At 41.5% G+C, this 13,813-nt stretch overlaps 1 protein-coding gene across 6 annotated transcripts in view; it reads left to right on the top strand.

The window, feature by feature from the left end:
- Window positions 1–13,813, top strand: part of espn (espin) — a 60,869-nt gene extending 47,056 nt beyond the window's left edge. For 3 of the 6 annotated variants that reach the window (XM_047370329.1, XM_047370320.1, XM_047370347.1), the window contains 3 exons: window positions 7,935–8,014; window positions 9,576–9,596; window positions 11,048–13,813. In XM_047370329.1, coding sequence (XP_047226285.1) covers window positions 7,935–8,014; window positions 9,576–9,596; window positions 11,048–11,195 — 249 coding nt within the window. In that variant the 3' untranslated portion in view covers window positions 11,196–13,813. Of the gene's footprint in view, window positions 1–7,934; window positions 8,015–9,537; window positions 9,597–11,047 lie in introns of all 6 variants that reach the window. The other 3 variants (XM_047370336.1, XM_047370363.1, XM_047370355.1) reach the window with 2 other exon arrangements.

Raw genomic sequence — 13,813 nt, 5'->3', positions numbered from 1 at the left:
ACAGGTCAACTCTCTGACAAAAGTGTCATAGTGTGAGATATTTAAGCATTATTTCAAGTCACAAGCTTAGAGTAAAATAATGGTGCATTTTGTTTGTTATTGGAAGTTGGATTTTCTGAAAATCCAAGAATAACGACCCTGGGGTGGGATTTCTGAATTGGAATGTCAGAGCTCTACCGCCAGCCTCGGGTTTGATGTCAAATAGACATGAAAAACAGTGAAGGTTGAATGCAGAAATTACTATTACTATTTATTAGCTCTTCTGACTGGTTATTTTTTCATTACTCCGTTGCACCACATGGTGCTTTAAAACATCCATTTGTTAATACAATTCTTTACTGTCTGAACTCATGCTATGAAGAGAAATGCATATTTATCAGTGTATGTTGCTAATACTTTTATTAGCAACATACACTTTCTGACTTGCAATCAAAATGTGCTCAGATCATTCCCAGGTCTGAGCTCCGACTAACAAGACCATACAAATGCTGCAGTAAAACCAGAATAAAATCTGGTTGCAGAGATTTAAAAGCTAGCTGTGTAGTTATGAGTTGAAGTGATAACATAGATGCAATAAAATCTGTGTGGTAGAACATTGTATAACGGTCCTATATTTTTTTTCATATTGCCCAAATCCTTGTGTTTTTGTCTTGTTTTGCTCTCTTAGAAAATACAAAGATTTAGTTCATAATTTGTTTTAAAATATCAGAAAAAAACATTCCCTTTTATTTTCGATCATAGTTGCACCATGTGTTGGGTGTTACTCAAACCTAACTGTCAAGTTTAAGGGCACTTTGTGGTTCATAAACAACATGTTTTTGCATCACTGTGTTTGTATGTTTAGTACTGAATTACACAAAATTACCAAGTAGGGAAAATGTCCTTTAAAACATGATAATTACACATTTCTGTCAACTAATATAAGAATTTACTAACCAATGCTCTAAATCTATGAACATTTAAAAGAGGAGTTTATAAAAGTTCCGTAGCATTTATTTCATTGCTTTATTCTGATGTTTAGGTGTGTTTCATGGATTTTCTCAGATTCTGTAACTTAATAGTTGTCATTAACACTTGATTTCTACATTACTGTCAGAAATAACGTTTATAGAAATGTTTGTACAAACTATGAATTGTTTTCCCAAACACTGCCTACTGGGGTTATACTTTAATATGCTCACAGATCTGCGGTTCTTCCAGTTTAGACACTCGATTCCTCAGTGTGAAATCCTCCAAATGGCTTCTGTGAAACATACTATTCTCATAGTGTCTATTCTGTGGCATCAAGATTATCTTCATGTAACCCTCTTAGTGCCACCTGCTGTCATGCTATCTATGGCTTACAGGAGCCAAAAGGAGGTTACTGTGAATCTTTATCACCTTGCAGCTCAAAAGGAAGTCATTCAGTTGGTAGGCATATACTTTGAAGAGGAACACTCACAGTCATTCATAAATGTACTGATTGCTTGAAATAAATATTAAAAACACCTTACGGAGTCTGCTGATGGTAATCCATATTGATTTGAACTATAAAGTGCTACAGAGTATTGATTATAGGTTGAATTTGTAGGTAAATTATAGAACAGCAGAAAAGACAATCATATTCCATCTACAGTTTAGTAGAAAAATGTAAAACACCAGAATTTCTTTAGAAATATTTCTATCCAGGAACCAAACTTCCATATAATTTTTTAGTGGTTTGATCAATAGTTTTTCAGGCTTTCTAAACTCACTTAGTGTTCTTTTCTTCACACCGGCCTGAGGCTGTACCACAGCTGTGAACAGGCACAGAGAGGATGATCTCTGTAGTGTCTTGGAAGTTTACTGTGGCGCAGTGTGCTCCCCATTTTGTACGATGGATCATGAGTACTTGACTCTTTTGAGCATGCAAAAATGTGCTCTGGTTGCATCTGAAAGTATCTCATCATGCAGCTAAAACAAAAAAGCCAAAACCTTCATTCCAGTAAATACAATCCTATTATCAGGCCCCTTGTACATAGACATTGGTATGTACTGGATTTCCCATGGGACATGGCTTCCAACATGATGATACCTCCAAATTGTCCCTCAGCTAGATGCTTGGAGTCAAGGGGAGATTATCAGTATTTCAGGCTGCAGTTCAAAAGGACATGTGTATTTTTCAATTTCAAAAAGTGGTCGTGTCATCATATTTAGCAACATAAAGGGAGGAGAAGAAGGAAAAGGACTTCTATGAGAGATCACGTCCTAAAAGCACAGTAGCATGTTGTTGCTATTTTTTTAGTGACCTTTATTATTCTTTTTTTTTTCTTTTTTTTAAGTGAGCTAACAGGTTATGGGATGGAGAGAGGGGGAAGACATGCGGTAAACATCAACGGCCCGACTCAAAGCCACTTCGAGAACAAAGGCCTCTGTACATGGGTTGCGTGCTCAACCCCTGCTCCACCGCCGCGGTGAAGCTCTTGATTTACCAGTCGGTCTACGTTCCTACCCTCACCTATAGGCATGAACTTTGGGTCATGACGGAAAGAACGAGATCCCGGAAACACGCGGCTGAAATGAGCTTCCTCCACAGGTTGAGGAGCTCTGCCATCCCGGAGGAACTCAGAGTAGAGCCGCTGCTCCTCCACATGGAGAGGATTCAGCTGAGGTGGCTCGGGCATCGGTGTCGGATGCCTCCTGGATGCCTCTGCATGTTGGTGCTCAGGGCACAAAAACAAAAACATCAAAGACCTCTCACAGGGCCCCAGAGATGTAGTGAACCATCTAGTGCAGCAAATAGTTTATCAGATATAAAAACATTTTATGTCTGTTTTTATTTTGTATTGATTCACTACTAAAGAAACATGTATAATAGGTTTCAAGTACTCGTACTCGTACTCGTCGTCTTCCGCTTATCCGGGACCGGGTCGCGGGGGCAGCAGACTCAGCAGAGACGCCCAGACGTCCCTCTCTCCAGACACCTCCTCCAGTTCCTCCAGGGGGAGCCCAAGGCGTTCCCAGGCAAGCCAAGAGAAATAGTCCATCCAGCGTGTCCTGGGCCGTCTCCTGGGCCTCCTCCCGGTGGGACGTGCCTGGAACACCTCCCGAGGAAGACGTCCAGGAGGCATCCGGTATAGATGCCCGAGCCACCTCAACTGGCTCCTCTAGATGTGGAGGAGCAGCGGCTCTACTCCGAGACCCTCTCGGATGGCCAAGCTGCTCACCCTATCTCTAAGGGAGTGCCCGGCCACCCGACGGAAGAAGCTCATTTCAGCCGCTTGTATCCGGGATCTCGTTCTTTCGGTCATGACCCAAAGTTCATGGCCATAGGTGAGGGTAGGAACGTAGACCGACCGGTAAATTGAGAGCTTTGCTTTTCGGCTCAGCTCTCTCTTCACCACAACGGACCGGCACAGCGCCCCCATTACTGTGGCAGCCGCACCGATCCGTCTGTCAATCTCCCGCTCCATTCTTCCCTCACTCGTGAACCCCGAGATACTTAAACTCCTCCACTTGAGGCAGGAACTCCCCTCCAACCTGAAGAGGACAAGCCACCCTTTTCCGGTCGAGTACCATGGCCTCGGACTTGGAGGAGCTGATCCTCATCCCAGCCGCTTCACACTCGGCTGCGAACCGCCACAGCGCATGCTGTAGGTCTTGGCTAGAGGGGGCCAGCAGGACCACGTCATCTGCAAAAAGAAGAGACAAAATCCACTGGTCCCCAAACCAGACCGCCTCCGGCCCTTGGCTGCGTCTAGAAATCCTGTCCATAAAAGTTATGAACAGGACCGGTGACAAAGGGCAGCCCTGCTGGAGTCCAACATGCACCGGGAACAGGTCCGACTTAGTGCCGGCAATGCGGACCAAACTCCTGCTCCGCTCGTACAGGGACCGGATGGCCCCTAATAAAGGGCCCCCGATTCCATACTCTTGGAGCACCCCCCACAGGGCATCACGAGGGACACAGTCGAATGCCTTCTCCAGGTCCACAAAACACATGTGAACCGGTTGGGCAAACTCCCATGAACCCTCGAGCACCCTGTAGAGGGTATAGAGCTGGTCCAGTGTTCCACGGCTGGGACAAAAACCACACTGCTCCTCCTGAAGCCGAGGTTCGACTATCGGCCGGACTCTCCTCTCCAATACCCTGGCATAGGCCTTACCAGGGAGGCTGAGGAGTGTGATCCCCCTGTAGTTGGAACACACCCTCCGGTCCCCCCCTTATGAAGGGGGACCACCACCCCAGTCTGCCAGTCCAGAGGCACTGTCCCCGACCGCCACGCAATGTTGAAGAGGCGTGTCAACCATGACAGCCCTACAACATCCAGAGACTTGAGGTACTCAGGGCGGATCTCATCTACCCCCGAAGCCTTGCCACCGCGGAGCTTTTTAACCACCTCGGTGACTTCAGCCTGGGTGATGAAAGAGTCCAACCCTGAGTTCCCAGCCTCTGTTTCCACCACGGAATGCGTGATGGCAGGATTGAGGAGATCCTCGAAGTATTCCTTCCACTGCCCGATAATGTCCTCAGTCGAGGTCAGCAGTCTCCCGCCCCCACTATAAACAGTGTTGGCGAAGCACTGCTTCCCCCTCCTGAGGCGCCGGACGGTTTGCCAGAATCGCTTCGAGGCCAACCGGTAGTCCTTCTCCATGGCCTCACCGAACTCCTCCCAGGCCCGAGTTTTTGCCTCTGCCACAGCCCGGGCCGCAGCACGCTTGGCCTCACGGTACCCTTCAGCCGCCTCAGGAGTCCCACAAGCCAACCACAGCCGATAGGACTCCTTCTTAAGCTTGTCAGCATACCTTACTGCCGGTGTCCACCACCGGGTTCTGGGATTGCCGCTGCGACAGGCACCGCAGACCTTACGGCCGCAGCTATGGGCAGCAGCATCGACAACGGATGCGGAGAACATGGTCCACTCGGACTCTGTCTCCAACATCCCCCTGGATCTGGTCGAAGCCCTCCCGGAGGTGGGAGTTGAATACATCCCTGGCCGAGGGCTCCGCCAGGCGTTCCCAGCAGACCCTCACTATGCGCTTGGGCCTGCCAAGTCTGTCCGGCTTTCTCCTCCTCCAGCGGATCCAACTCACCACCAGGTGGTGGTCAGTGGACAGCTCAGCCCCTCTCTTCACCCGAGTGTCCAAAACATGCGGCCGAAGGTCTGATTATACGACAACAAAGTCGATCATTGACCTCCTGCCTAGGGTGTCCTGGTGCGCTGATGGACACCCTTATGTTTGAACATGGTGTTCGTTATGGACAATCCGTGACTAGCACAGAAGTCCAATAACAAAAAACCACTTGGATTCAGATCGGGGAGGCCATTCCTCCCAATCACGCCTCTCCAGGTGTCACTGTCGTTCCCCACAGGGGCGTTGAAGTCCCCCAGCAGAATAATGGAGTCCCCGGGAGGGGCACTATCCAGCACCCCCGAGAGGGACGCCAAGAAGGCCGGGTACTCTGCACTACCACTCGGCCCGTAGGCTGAAATGATAGTCAGAGACCTCTCCCCAACCCGAAGGCGCAGGGATACGACCCTCTCATCCACTGGGGTAAACCCCAACACGAGACGGCTGAGCTGGGGGGCAACAAGCAAACCCACACCAGCCCGCCGCCTCTCCCCGTGGGCCACTCCAGAGTAGAAGAGAGTCCAACCCCTCTCAAGGAGATGGGTTCCAGAGCCCACGCTATGCGTGGAGGCGAGCCCGACTATTTCTAGTCGATATCTCTCGACCTCCCGCACCAGCTCAGGCTCCTTCCCCCCCAGCGAGGTGACATTCCACGTTCCTAGAGCTAGCCTAAGCATCCGGAGATCGGGCCGCTGAGGTCTCCACCTTCGTCCGCCACCCAATCCTCTTTGCACCGGTCCCTCACGGTTCCCCCTGCAGGTGGTGGGCCCACTGGGGGATGGCCTCGCGTCTCTCGTTCGGGCTTGGCCCGGCCAGGTCCCGCGAGGAGCAACCCGGCCACCAGGCGCTCTCCGACGAGTACCGACCCCAGGCCTGGCTCCAGGGTGGGACCCCAGCTCCACCGTACCCGGCGACGTCACGTGCCTCGATATTTTGTTCTTCATGAGGGATTCTTGAACCACTCTTTGTCTGACCCATCACCTAGAGCCTGTTTGCCATGGGAGACCCTACCAGGGGCATTTAGGCCCCAGGCAACATAGCCTCTAGGATCATTTGAGCACTCAAACCCCTACACCACGTTAAGGTGGCGGTTCAAGGAAATGAAATAAAATCCGAAGAAAGATGACTCATATGTGGCACCTACACCGACAAACCCAAGTTTCAAGTAGCTTAAGAAAAATAATATTCCTTTACTACTAGATAAGAAATGAGGAAAAAAAAAAGTCTAGAGAAAAACTCTGATAGACGAAGATAAAGACAGAGAGAGACAGACGAAGATCACTCTGAAAAATTGCAAAAAAGTCTGCTTCAACTGGAGCAAAATATGAATGATCTGCAAATGCCTCAATTCATTTTCAAGTTCAACACTGATAGTTTCCCTTGTGCAGTTAGTAGTTTTTTTTGTTGATAGTACCAGATGCTAGTCAGGTTAATGGGTTTCATTGTGACTTACGTCTAAGAAATCCACATAGTGGGGCCAAAGACCAATAGGGATTGAAAATAGATTGAGAGAAATACAAAATTGTTTTACATTTTAGAAATAAGGAAAGCATGAAAATGCTATGCCCTTCTGTTACCCCAAGATAATCAATGGTACCACTAATGCAGGCTGTAGTTTCTATGTGACTCATGTTGAAAAAATTACCAAATGACAAACATTAACATTACCATAATTACAGTATTACTGGTTAAACATTAGAAAGTTGACAAGTAGACTCTTTTTAGTATATGCAGGCTGTGAGTTTATGTACATACTAGTCTTAATAGAGCGAAATACGAACATTAGAAGTGAAACCACTAGTTCGAATAGACTGATGGGTTCAGGCTTTTACATAAATGAAGTTAAATTAACAGTGAGTTTCTTTTGTCCAGTCTTAACACCAAGTTCACTTTTGACCGATTTATTTCATTTAATTTCAAATCAGTTTAAAAAATCTGATTTCTGCCAACTTCTTTTTTTTTGTTGGTCTGAAATTCCCAGGGGAGTCATTAAATATTCACGGGGCAGATAATCTTTCCTGGATTCATCATAGCTGTAGTGAAATCCTTGAGTAAAAGGATTGAGAAAGAAAGGGGTAACGTATCTCAGGCAAAGATAAGAAATCTAACACTGCTGCCCTCTTTTCTCCTCCTGTTCCACCCTCTGTTACAGACGCAAAGAGAAAAAAGGATCCAGTTACATTAGGTGCACGTTGAAAACATTCTCCTAACAAAAAGACAGATAATAGACATTGTTAGGTTTGTTTGCTTCTGAAAATTTATCCAACTGTTTAAAGGGGGTCCTTTGTTGAGTATTTCTCTTTTATAAAGGTTTTTTGTTAGGAAATTATACTCGTCTAATATGGATAGACAGAAAGATTGGATTCATGTTTCATCACAGTTTCTCCCTGTAGGTGTATGCCTGCTCTTTCAGCACGGAGCAGGGATTCACCAGTAGATATATCTGCACTGTACACTTCAGTATCACCACCGACTGACTGTGATGGATGTTTATTATTTACCACTTTTGACAATGTTAATGTTAAAGCCACCTTAAATCTGCAGTTAACTATGTTTAATATATAGGTTTGAGATATCTACTGTTTTTTTCTTAGAATTTTCAGCTATAGCCATAAAAATAAAAATATCATGACTTCATCATATTAAGACAGAGAAAGCTTTGCATTTAAAAACAGATGAATTTCAGATGTATTTGGTCACATATTAAGCATGGCAAATAATGTAATTGATGATTTTAAATACTTGGGGGGTATGAGCTATACATTTAGAGTTTATATGCCTCAACTGATCAATTTGGGTCCCCACTTTTGCCCCCATCTCGGACCCGCTCTATCTCCTCACAGGCTGAAGAGGAAGCAAAGCGCCTAGCTTCAATGCCAGCCTGGAGGAGGGACATGATGAAGAAGAAAATGGATGAGGAGAGGTGAGTAATAAGGCAGTTATTTTTACTGTTTTCCCCACACATTAATTCTGGTAATGTTTCTTAGACTAAGATGCAGCTGGTTCACTTCGCAGATTTCTTAATGAAATTAAGTGCAACCTTCATTGTTGTGCCATCAAAGAACCTCTGTGAAATGCCATTGTATTCGGTGCTTAACCATTTATTGGTTTCTATGCATTTTTCAGCTGTGTCCCATTAAGATGACACATCTCTGTTCCTAGGGAGACCTGGCCAAGACAGTAGCAACACAGTTCAAATATAAAGATCACACAACAAAGTAAATTACACAGTTGGCAATGTGTCTTTATCAAGGCTTTAAATAATTCAATGACACAAAGTCATGGAAATGAAGTTCAGATTGAAGATTGTTTCAGACTCTCATGAAACCCCAATTGCTAAAATGTCACCTTCACAAAGATTGTGATTTTTTTTTTATACATCAAAAGGGTTAAAAAACAAGAAGGCATTTCACTCAGAATGGTTTTGAATATGAACACAAATCAGCGACTAAGGCGACGAGGGTGTAGGGCTGGACAGTTTACCTGAGTACCGACCAGATCATAAGTGACAATAAACAGTTAGTAATAAAACACGGTGCACAAAAACATATTATCTAATATGCAAAAACAATGAGTCGATGCATTTATATATGGAACATCTATATAGTCAATATGCAAAAAGCTTGATTCTATCAATTTCTGTTTTAATGAGAAGAAACTAAAGTTATTTCTCTCAAAGAGCTTGCTGCATCTCAATAAAATCCTCATAGGAGTGTCAGTGGTTTTATAAAGCAATGAGAAATATTCTTAAAAGACAATTTATTATAATTTTAAAAAGATCTTAAATATTTAGAATTGGACACCAATGCTATTTTTGGACCATTCCATTTTTAAATGTTTTTTTAAATTGAGTTTTACTTGTACTCTGCCAAAGGCATATTGGAGTGAATTATACAGCCATCAGCATAGAATTGAAAAGCAAATTTTGGAATAGCCTGTCCTGGGTTGTATACACAAAGAGAAAACAATAATGGGCCAATGCTTGAACCTTGTGGATCCCCATTAATGGTTTTGCATTTGTTGAAGACACAATTAAATTAGTACATGTCTCTTAAAAATGCTGGCCAAAAACAAAATCCATTATTTTTCTTATTCTCTTACTGTAAGGTTTAAGTGTTCATGTTACAGAAGATAACTAATTAGTCTAATTAGTTCTGTCAACTTTATTTCTTTGCATTGTTAAATTTCTGTCAAATTTCCCTCATTCATGTGTTAAGCGCCCTCATAAGGCAGCATGAAGTAGTGACAGTGGAAGGTGAGAAATCTGTTTAGATCATCTTGTTTGCTGACCAACTCCAGGGTTTACATGTTTTCATATTTATCTGAAAGGAAAAATTCAGTTGGTCAAATAAGATCCTTCTGATAGTATTTCTTCACCTTTTTGGATGTGATGATCTCTGCATGATATTATTACTGTAACTTGTACAATTCCTGTTCTGTTTCAAGATATTTACACCATTTTATCTCGTGTTTTTGACCTCCTGATGTGACAGGGAACAAAAAAGGTAAGATGTTCCGTTTGCTCTGTACATTAATGATTTTAACATTTAAAATAAATTATTCTAATTAATTAAGGTACAAAACTAATTAAATCCCACTTCTTGCAAACTTGGATACAGGCAGTGAATGTGGATTTAGCCTTCCATCGAAGATAATAACCTTATATCATATAAATTGCAGTTAACAAATGTTACTCACATACTTCAAACATATTTATTAAAATAAAAACAATTATTTCAGCTAGTGTTGCAGTTGCCAGACCCCATCTGGATATCTTTTAACACAGCTGGTACACTACGGTGATTCAAACAATCCAGTAAGAAGTTGGGATCAGATTAATGCAGACTATGGTTTTATGGTCCACCGTGAGCTACATATTGTGAAAACTAAACCAAAACTCTACCTTAGAGCTACACACTCACCTACATGTGTGAACTTTGTAACTTGTAGCCTTTTAGAAGGAACTTAAAAGGAATCAGTAATTTGGTGGATTTCCTTTAAGTTATTGACATCAGCTCATCAATGTTTATCCTGGCATTCATTCTGTCTAATTCAGTGCCAATTTGGCTTATGGTTATGTTTTTCTAGTTGACAATGTCTACTATTAAAAATGGTCCAAAAAGAGGAAATTTGAACATCTGCTTTGGAAGATTATCACTGGAATATTTTAAACGACTTAATTCATCTATTATATATTTTATCAGTACTGAGTCTACACAACATAAATCATATTTTAAATTGGAATTTATACACTTTACTGTTACTAACCCGTCACAAAAATAGATTTGTACCCATTTCTTGAATGACATCTGTTAAAAATACCAAATCATAACACAGATATAAAACGATGCTTTTGCACCAACAAAGGGCTAGACGTTTTGTTCCCAAGAGGTCTTGTGCTAAAACATGACTGTATTTGTCACACACAAATTTGACCTGAGCTCTGAACTCAGCCTCATCAATATCTGTATCAGATCAGTAAAAAGATTACTGCAAATTCAACATGATGTACGATATATTGAAAATATAAAACCAGAGTTAAGATGCGCAGTGTACAGTGGCATGAAAACGTTTTGTGTTTTTGTCATACTTAAATCTCTCAAATTGGCAAACTAATTTTAGCAAGCTTTTGCGATAGCTGGCAATCCATCTTTTAAGTGTGCAGAATTGTTTTAAATCAGCCACATTCAAAAGTTTGCAAGCATGCACAGTCTATTCAAGGTCATGCCACAGCATTTACTAGGCCTCTCCAAAAATTGCAAGAGGGCAATTATTTTTTCCCAGGACTGTACTTTTTATTTATTTAGTAAAACACGAGAAAATCAAGCTAGAATACTAAATGTATTTATATGCCAGCAAAAAGGTAAAAATAATGTATTTGTTTATTGTATTATATTTAGTAAAATTATAGTAAAATACTGACTGTTTGTGAACCTTGCTTCCTGGATCCATGTAGAAAAGCAGAACAGGAGGCCAAACAGGCGAAGGAGACTGAGGAGAAGCAGGAACTGGAGCGACTTCGGACCATGGGCTACGATGAGACCAAGCTGGCCCCCTGGCAGCGGAAGATCCTTCTGAAGAAAGAGGACATAGCCAAAAAGTGAACTGTATCGTTTCCTCTGCAGCGTTCTGCACCCTCACACACATAGTCCAAAGCGTCTCACTCCTCCAGTCCTTAACCTGCGCTGAACAGACAGAGGAGAGGAGAGCTCGTCTCCCCATGAACTCTGTTGTGTCACTTTTCGGGCCCTCAGGAACTCAGGCCCGCTTCTCCAGTTGCTGCTGTCCACACAAGCTCTGAGACTCAGCTCGAGGGAAACATAGCAGAGTGATCCTACACCTCTTACTAAAAGTCTCATGGACACAAATGGTTGTTCTTTTAGCACCGCATTTCTGACATGCACTGACCGTCTTTTTTTTTCTTTGCTAAGGCACTTGTTAAAAAGCACACCTAGTATCTATTTACATTTCTGAAAAACTGCAAATCACTGGGGGATGTTTCATGTAGGAGGTTAATGGTTTTTGATAGATTAAAAAAGGTGATGTGAGTCTGTGGTTATGAAATTGTCTATTTTTCAGTCTCATTAATCAAAGGAAGCTAGAAGTATTGTTACATCATTAAGCAGCCAATCCATTCTGAGTATAAGTAGTTTCCCATCGATATCACATCTTAGTCATGAAATTGAGCATCAAGCCCACAGATGAACATACAGTTCTACAAAAGGATAGTTCAGCTGTTTTAAATTGAGGTTAAAAAATTTCAAGCTTTTCATATCTTTCCTTCAGTAGATACCCATCCTGGTGTATTTATTTAGCATGGATCCCAATCAGTTGGTCCAGGAGGCTGACATTAACTGCTGGTTATTTTATGGAAGGTATGTTATGATCCTTTAAACTGTCATTACATTTGCATTAGGTTATTTACCTTGAAGCCAATGATTATTTACATAGGAAGCAGAGGCAGGAGGCAGTGCTATCAATGACCTTCCTGTGTGAAACACAATGGAAAATGTAAAGCACCTCTGGTGACACAAACGTAATTAGTTACTCTCCCCAGAAATGCTTTACATGGTCCATTCTCTGCAAATAATTTAAAAATAGCATTGGCATAAACCACTGTGGCACTGCAGGCAAGATATTAACTTCTTCTAACCTTTTAATAGAACTTAGCTAAGCCCAAACACTGCCGGCATCTAGTATGATTCAAAATGCTGCCAGTTGTTTCATTTAAGCTTGGCTTCAAAGCTAACACTTTATTTAAGTTCAACATTTAAGGTACTTTTTTAGAGAATTTGGGACATTCATAAATTGCGTAATTTTTTTCTTAACTGTCAGTAGGTGTTGTATCAGAAAAATAAAACAAAATTCAATTTTATTATTATTTTTTATGTGACCAAAATGTTAAACTATGTTGTTTGAACATGATTGTGAATTTTTTTGTGAATATGCGGCATCATAAGAGTCAAGCAAGTTTTAAGGTGTATTATCAGGCATACTGGAGTTCAAAACAAATCAATTAAGATGAAGAGCTGCATCTCACAGCAGGTGTCTGATCCGAACCCATCGGCTTGTTCCCATTGTGCTGCAGGAAAAATATTTGATCAACAGATGTGCTTAAACGTCATGGAGACCACTGTCTTCCACAGACGGGCTCACTAATAATAAACTACACTGCTAACTAGGTGAGTTATCTGCTCTAGTTTGTCCAAATGTAATACTAACCTGTCTGTGGTTAAGCATCTATGCATGTAAAAGATGAACAATACTTTTGCAAAGTACTGTATGATTCTCTTTTAGACAGAGCTTTTGTTTAACAGTCCAGTCTAAGAACTATCTTATTGCTTCTTTCTTTTGCAGATTTTTAAATTTTCTTACAATTTGCAAAACATTAGAGCTATGTTTATCTGTTTAGAGCAGTGGTTCCCAAGGTAGGGGTCAGGACCCCACTGTGGGTTCTGACATGCCAAGTGTGTGGTCTTTAAAATATCTAAAGCACGTTAAATTTCACTTAAAAATAATTACTTATAAAATTTTTTTTTACCTTAAAAGTTATAATAAAAAGATAAAATCTGTAGTTGTAAATGGATAAAAATAGTATAATAGTTGTCGAGGCTATCTTGTCGCTATACTCGGTAAATGGGTCATTAGTTATGTTATGTTAGTTATGTTTGCGTATATCAAACAGCAATATTCAGAACTATGGGTTAGAAACTGAAAAGTTTGGGAACCACTGGTTTAAAAAAATGAGAAAAATGAATATTTGGAGATAAATTTGAAATTAAACAAGTGCACACATTAGTGCATTTACATTTAAGAAAATAGTCATTTCTCTATAATCCCAGATCATCACCAATACTTTATTTAATTAATCTACCTTGGATGTTCTTTTTTTCTACAAAGATAAGCTTGCTAGTATAACATTGTGTCTGTTTAGATCTGGTTGATCATTTGGACATATTCTGACTCACTTCTCATCAGATGCCATATGATATTAAAATGAAAAAAATGTAAATGTCATTGCCATTTAATTTTCTATACGTATATAAATATATAAACTCTGTATATAGTGACCCTCAGATTTTATTGTCATTCATTATTTCCATATTTCATTATATTACATGTCCCAGTCTCGCTTGGATGTAGAATGTTGGCTTGTTCTCTTGTCATTATAACTTCAGACTGTTAAAAATGAGCAGAATAAACCTCAAATCATTTAAAAGTA

The sequence above is a fragment of the Girardinichthys multiradiatus genome, chromosome 1 (genome assembly GCF_021462225.1).
Source record: "Girardinichthys multiradiatus isolate DD_20200921_A chromosome 1, DD_fGirMul_XY1, whole genome shotgun sequence".
In the NCBI taxonomy this organism is placed as follows: Eukaryota; Metazoa; Chordata; class Actinopteri; order Cyprinodontiformes; family Goodeidae; genus Girardinichthys; species Girardinichthys multiradiatus.
The sequence above is the reverse complement of the archived record's forward strand: the minus strand, read 5'-3'. Positions and strand labels throughout refer to the sequence as shown.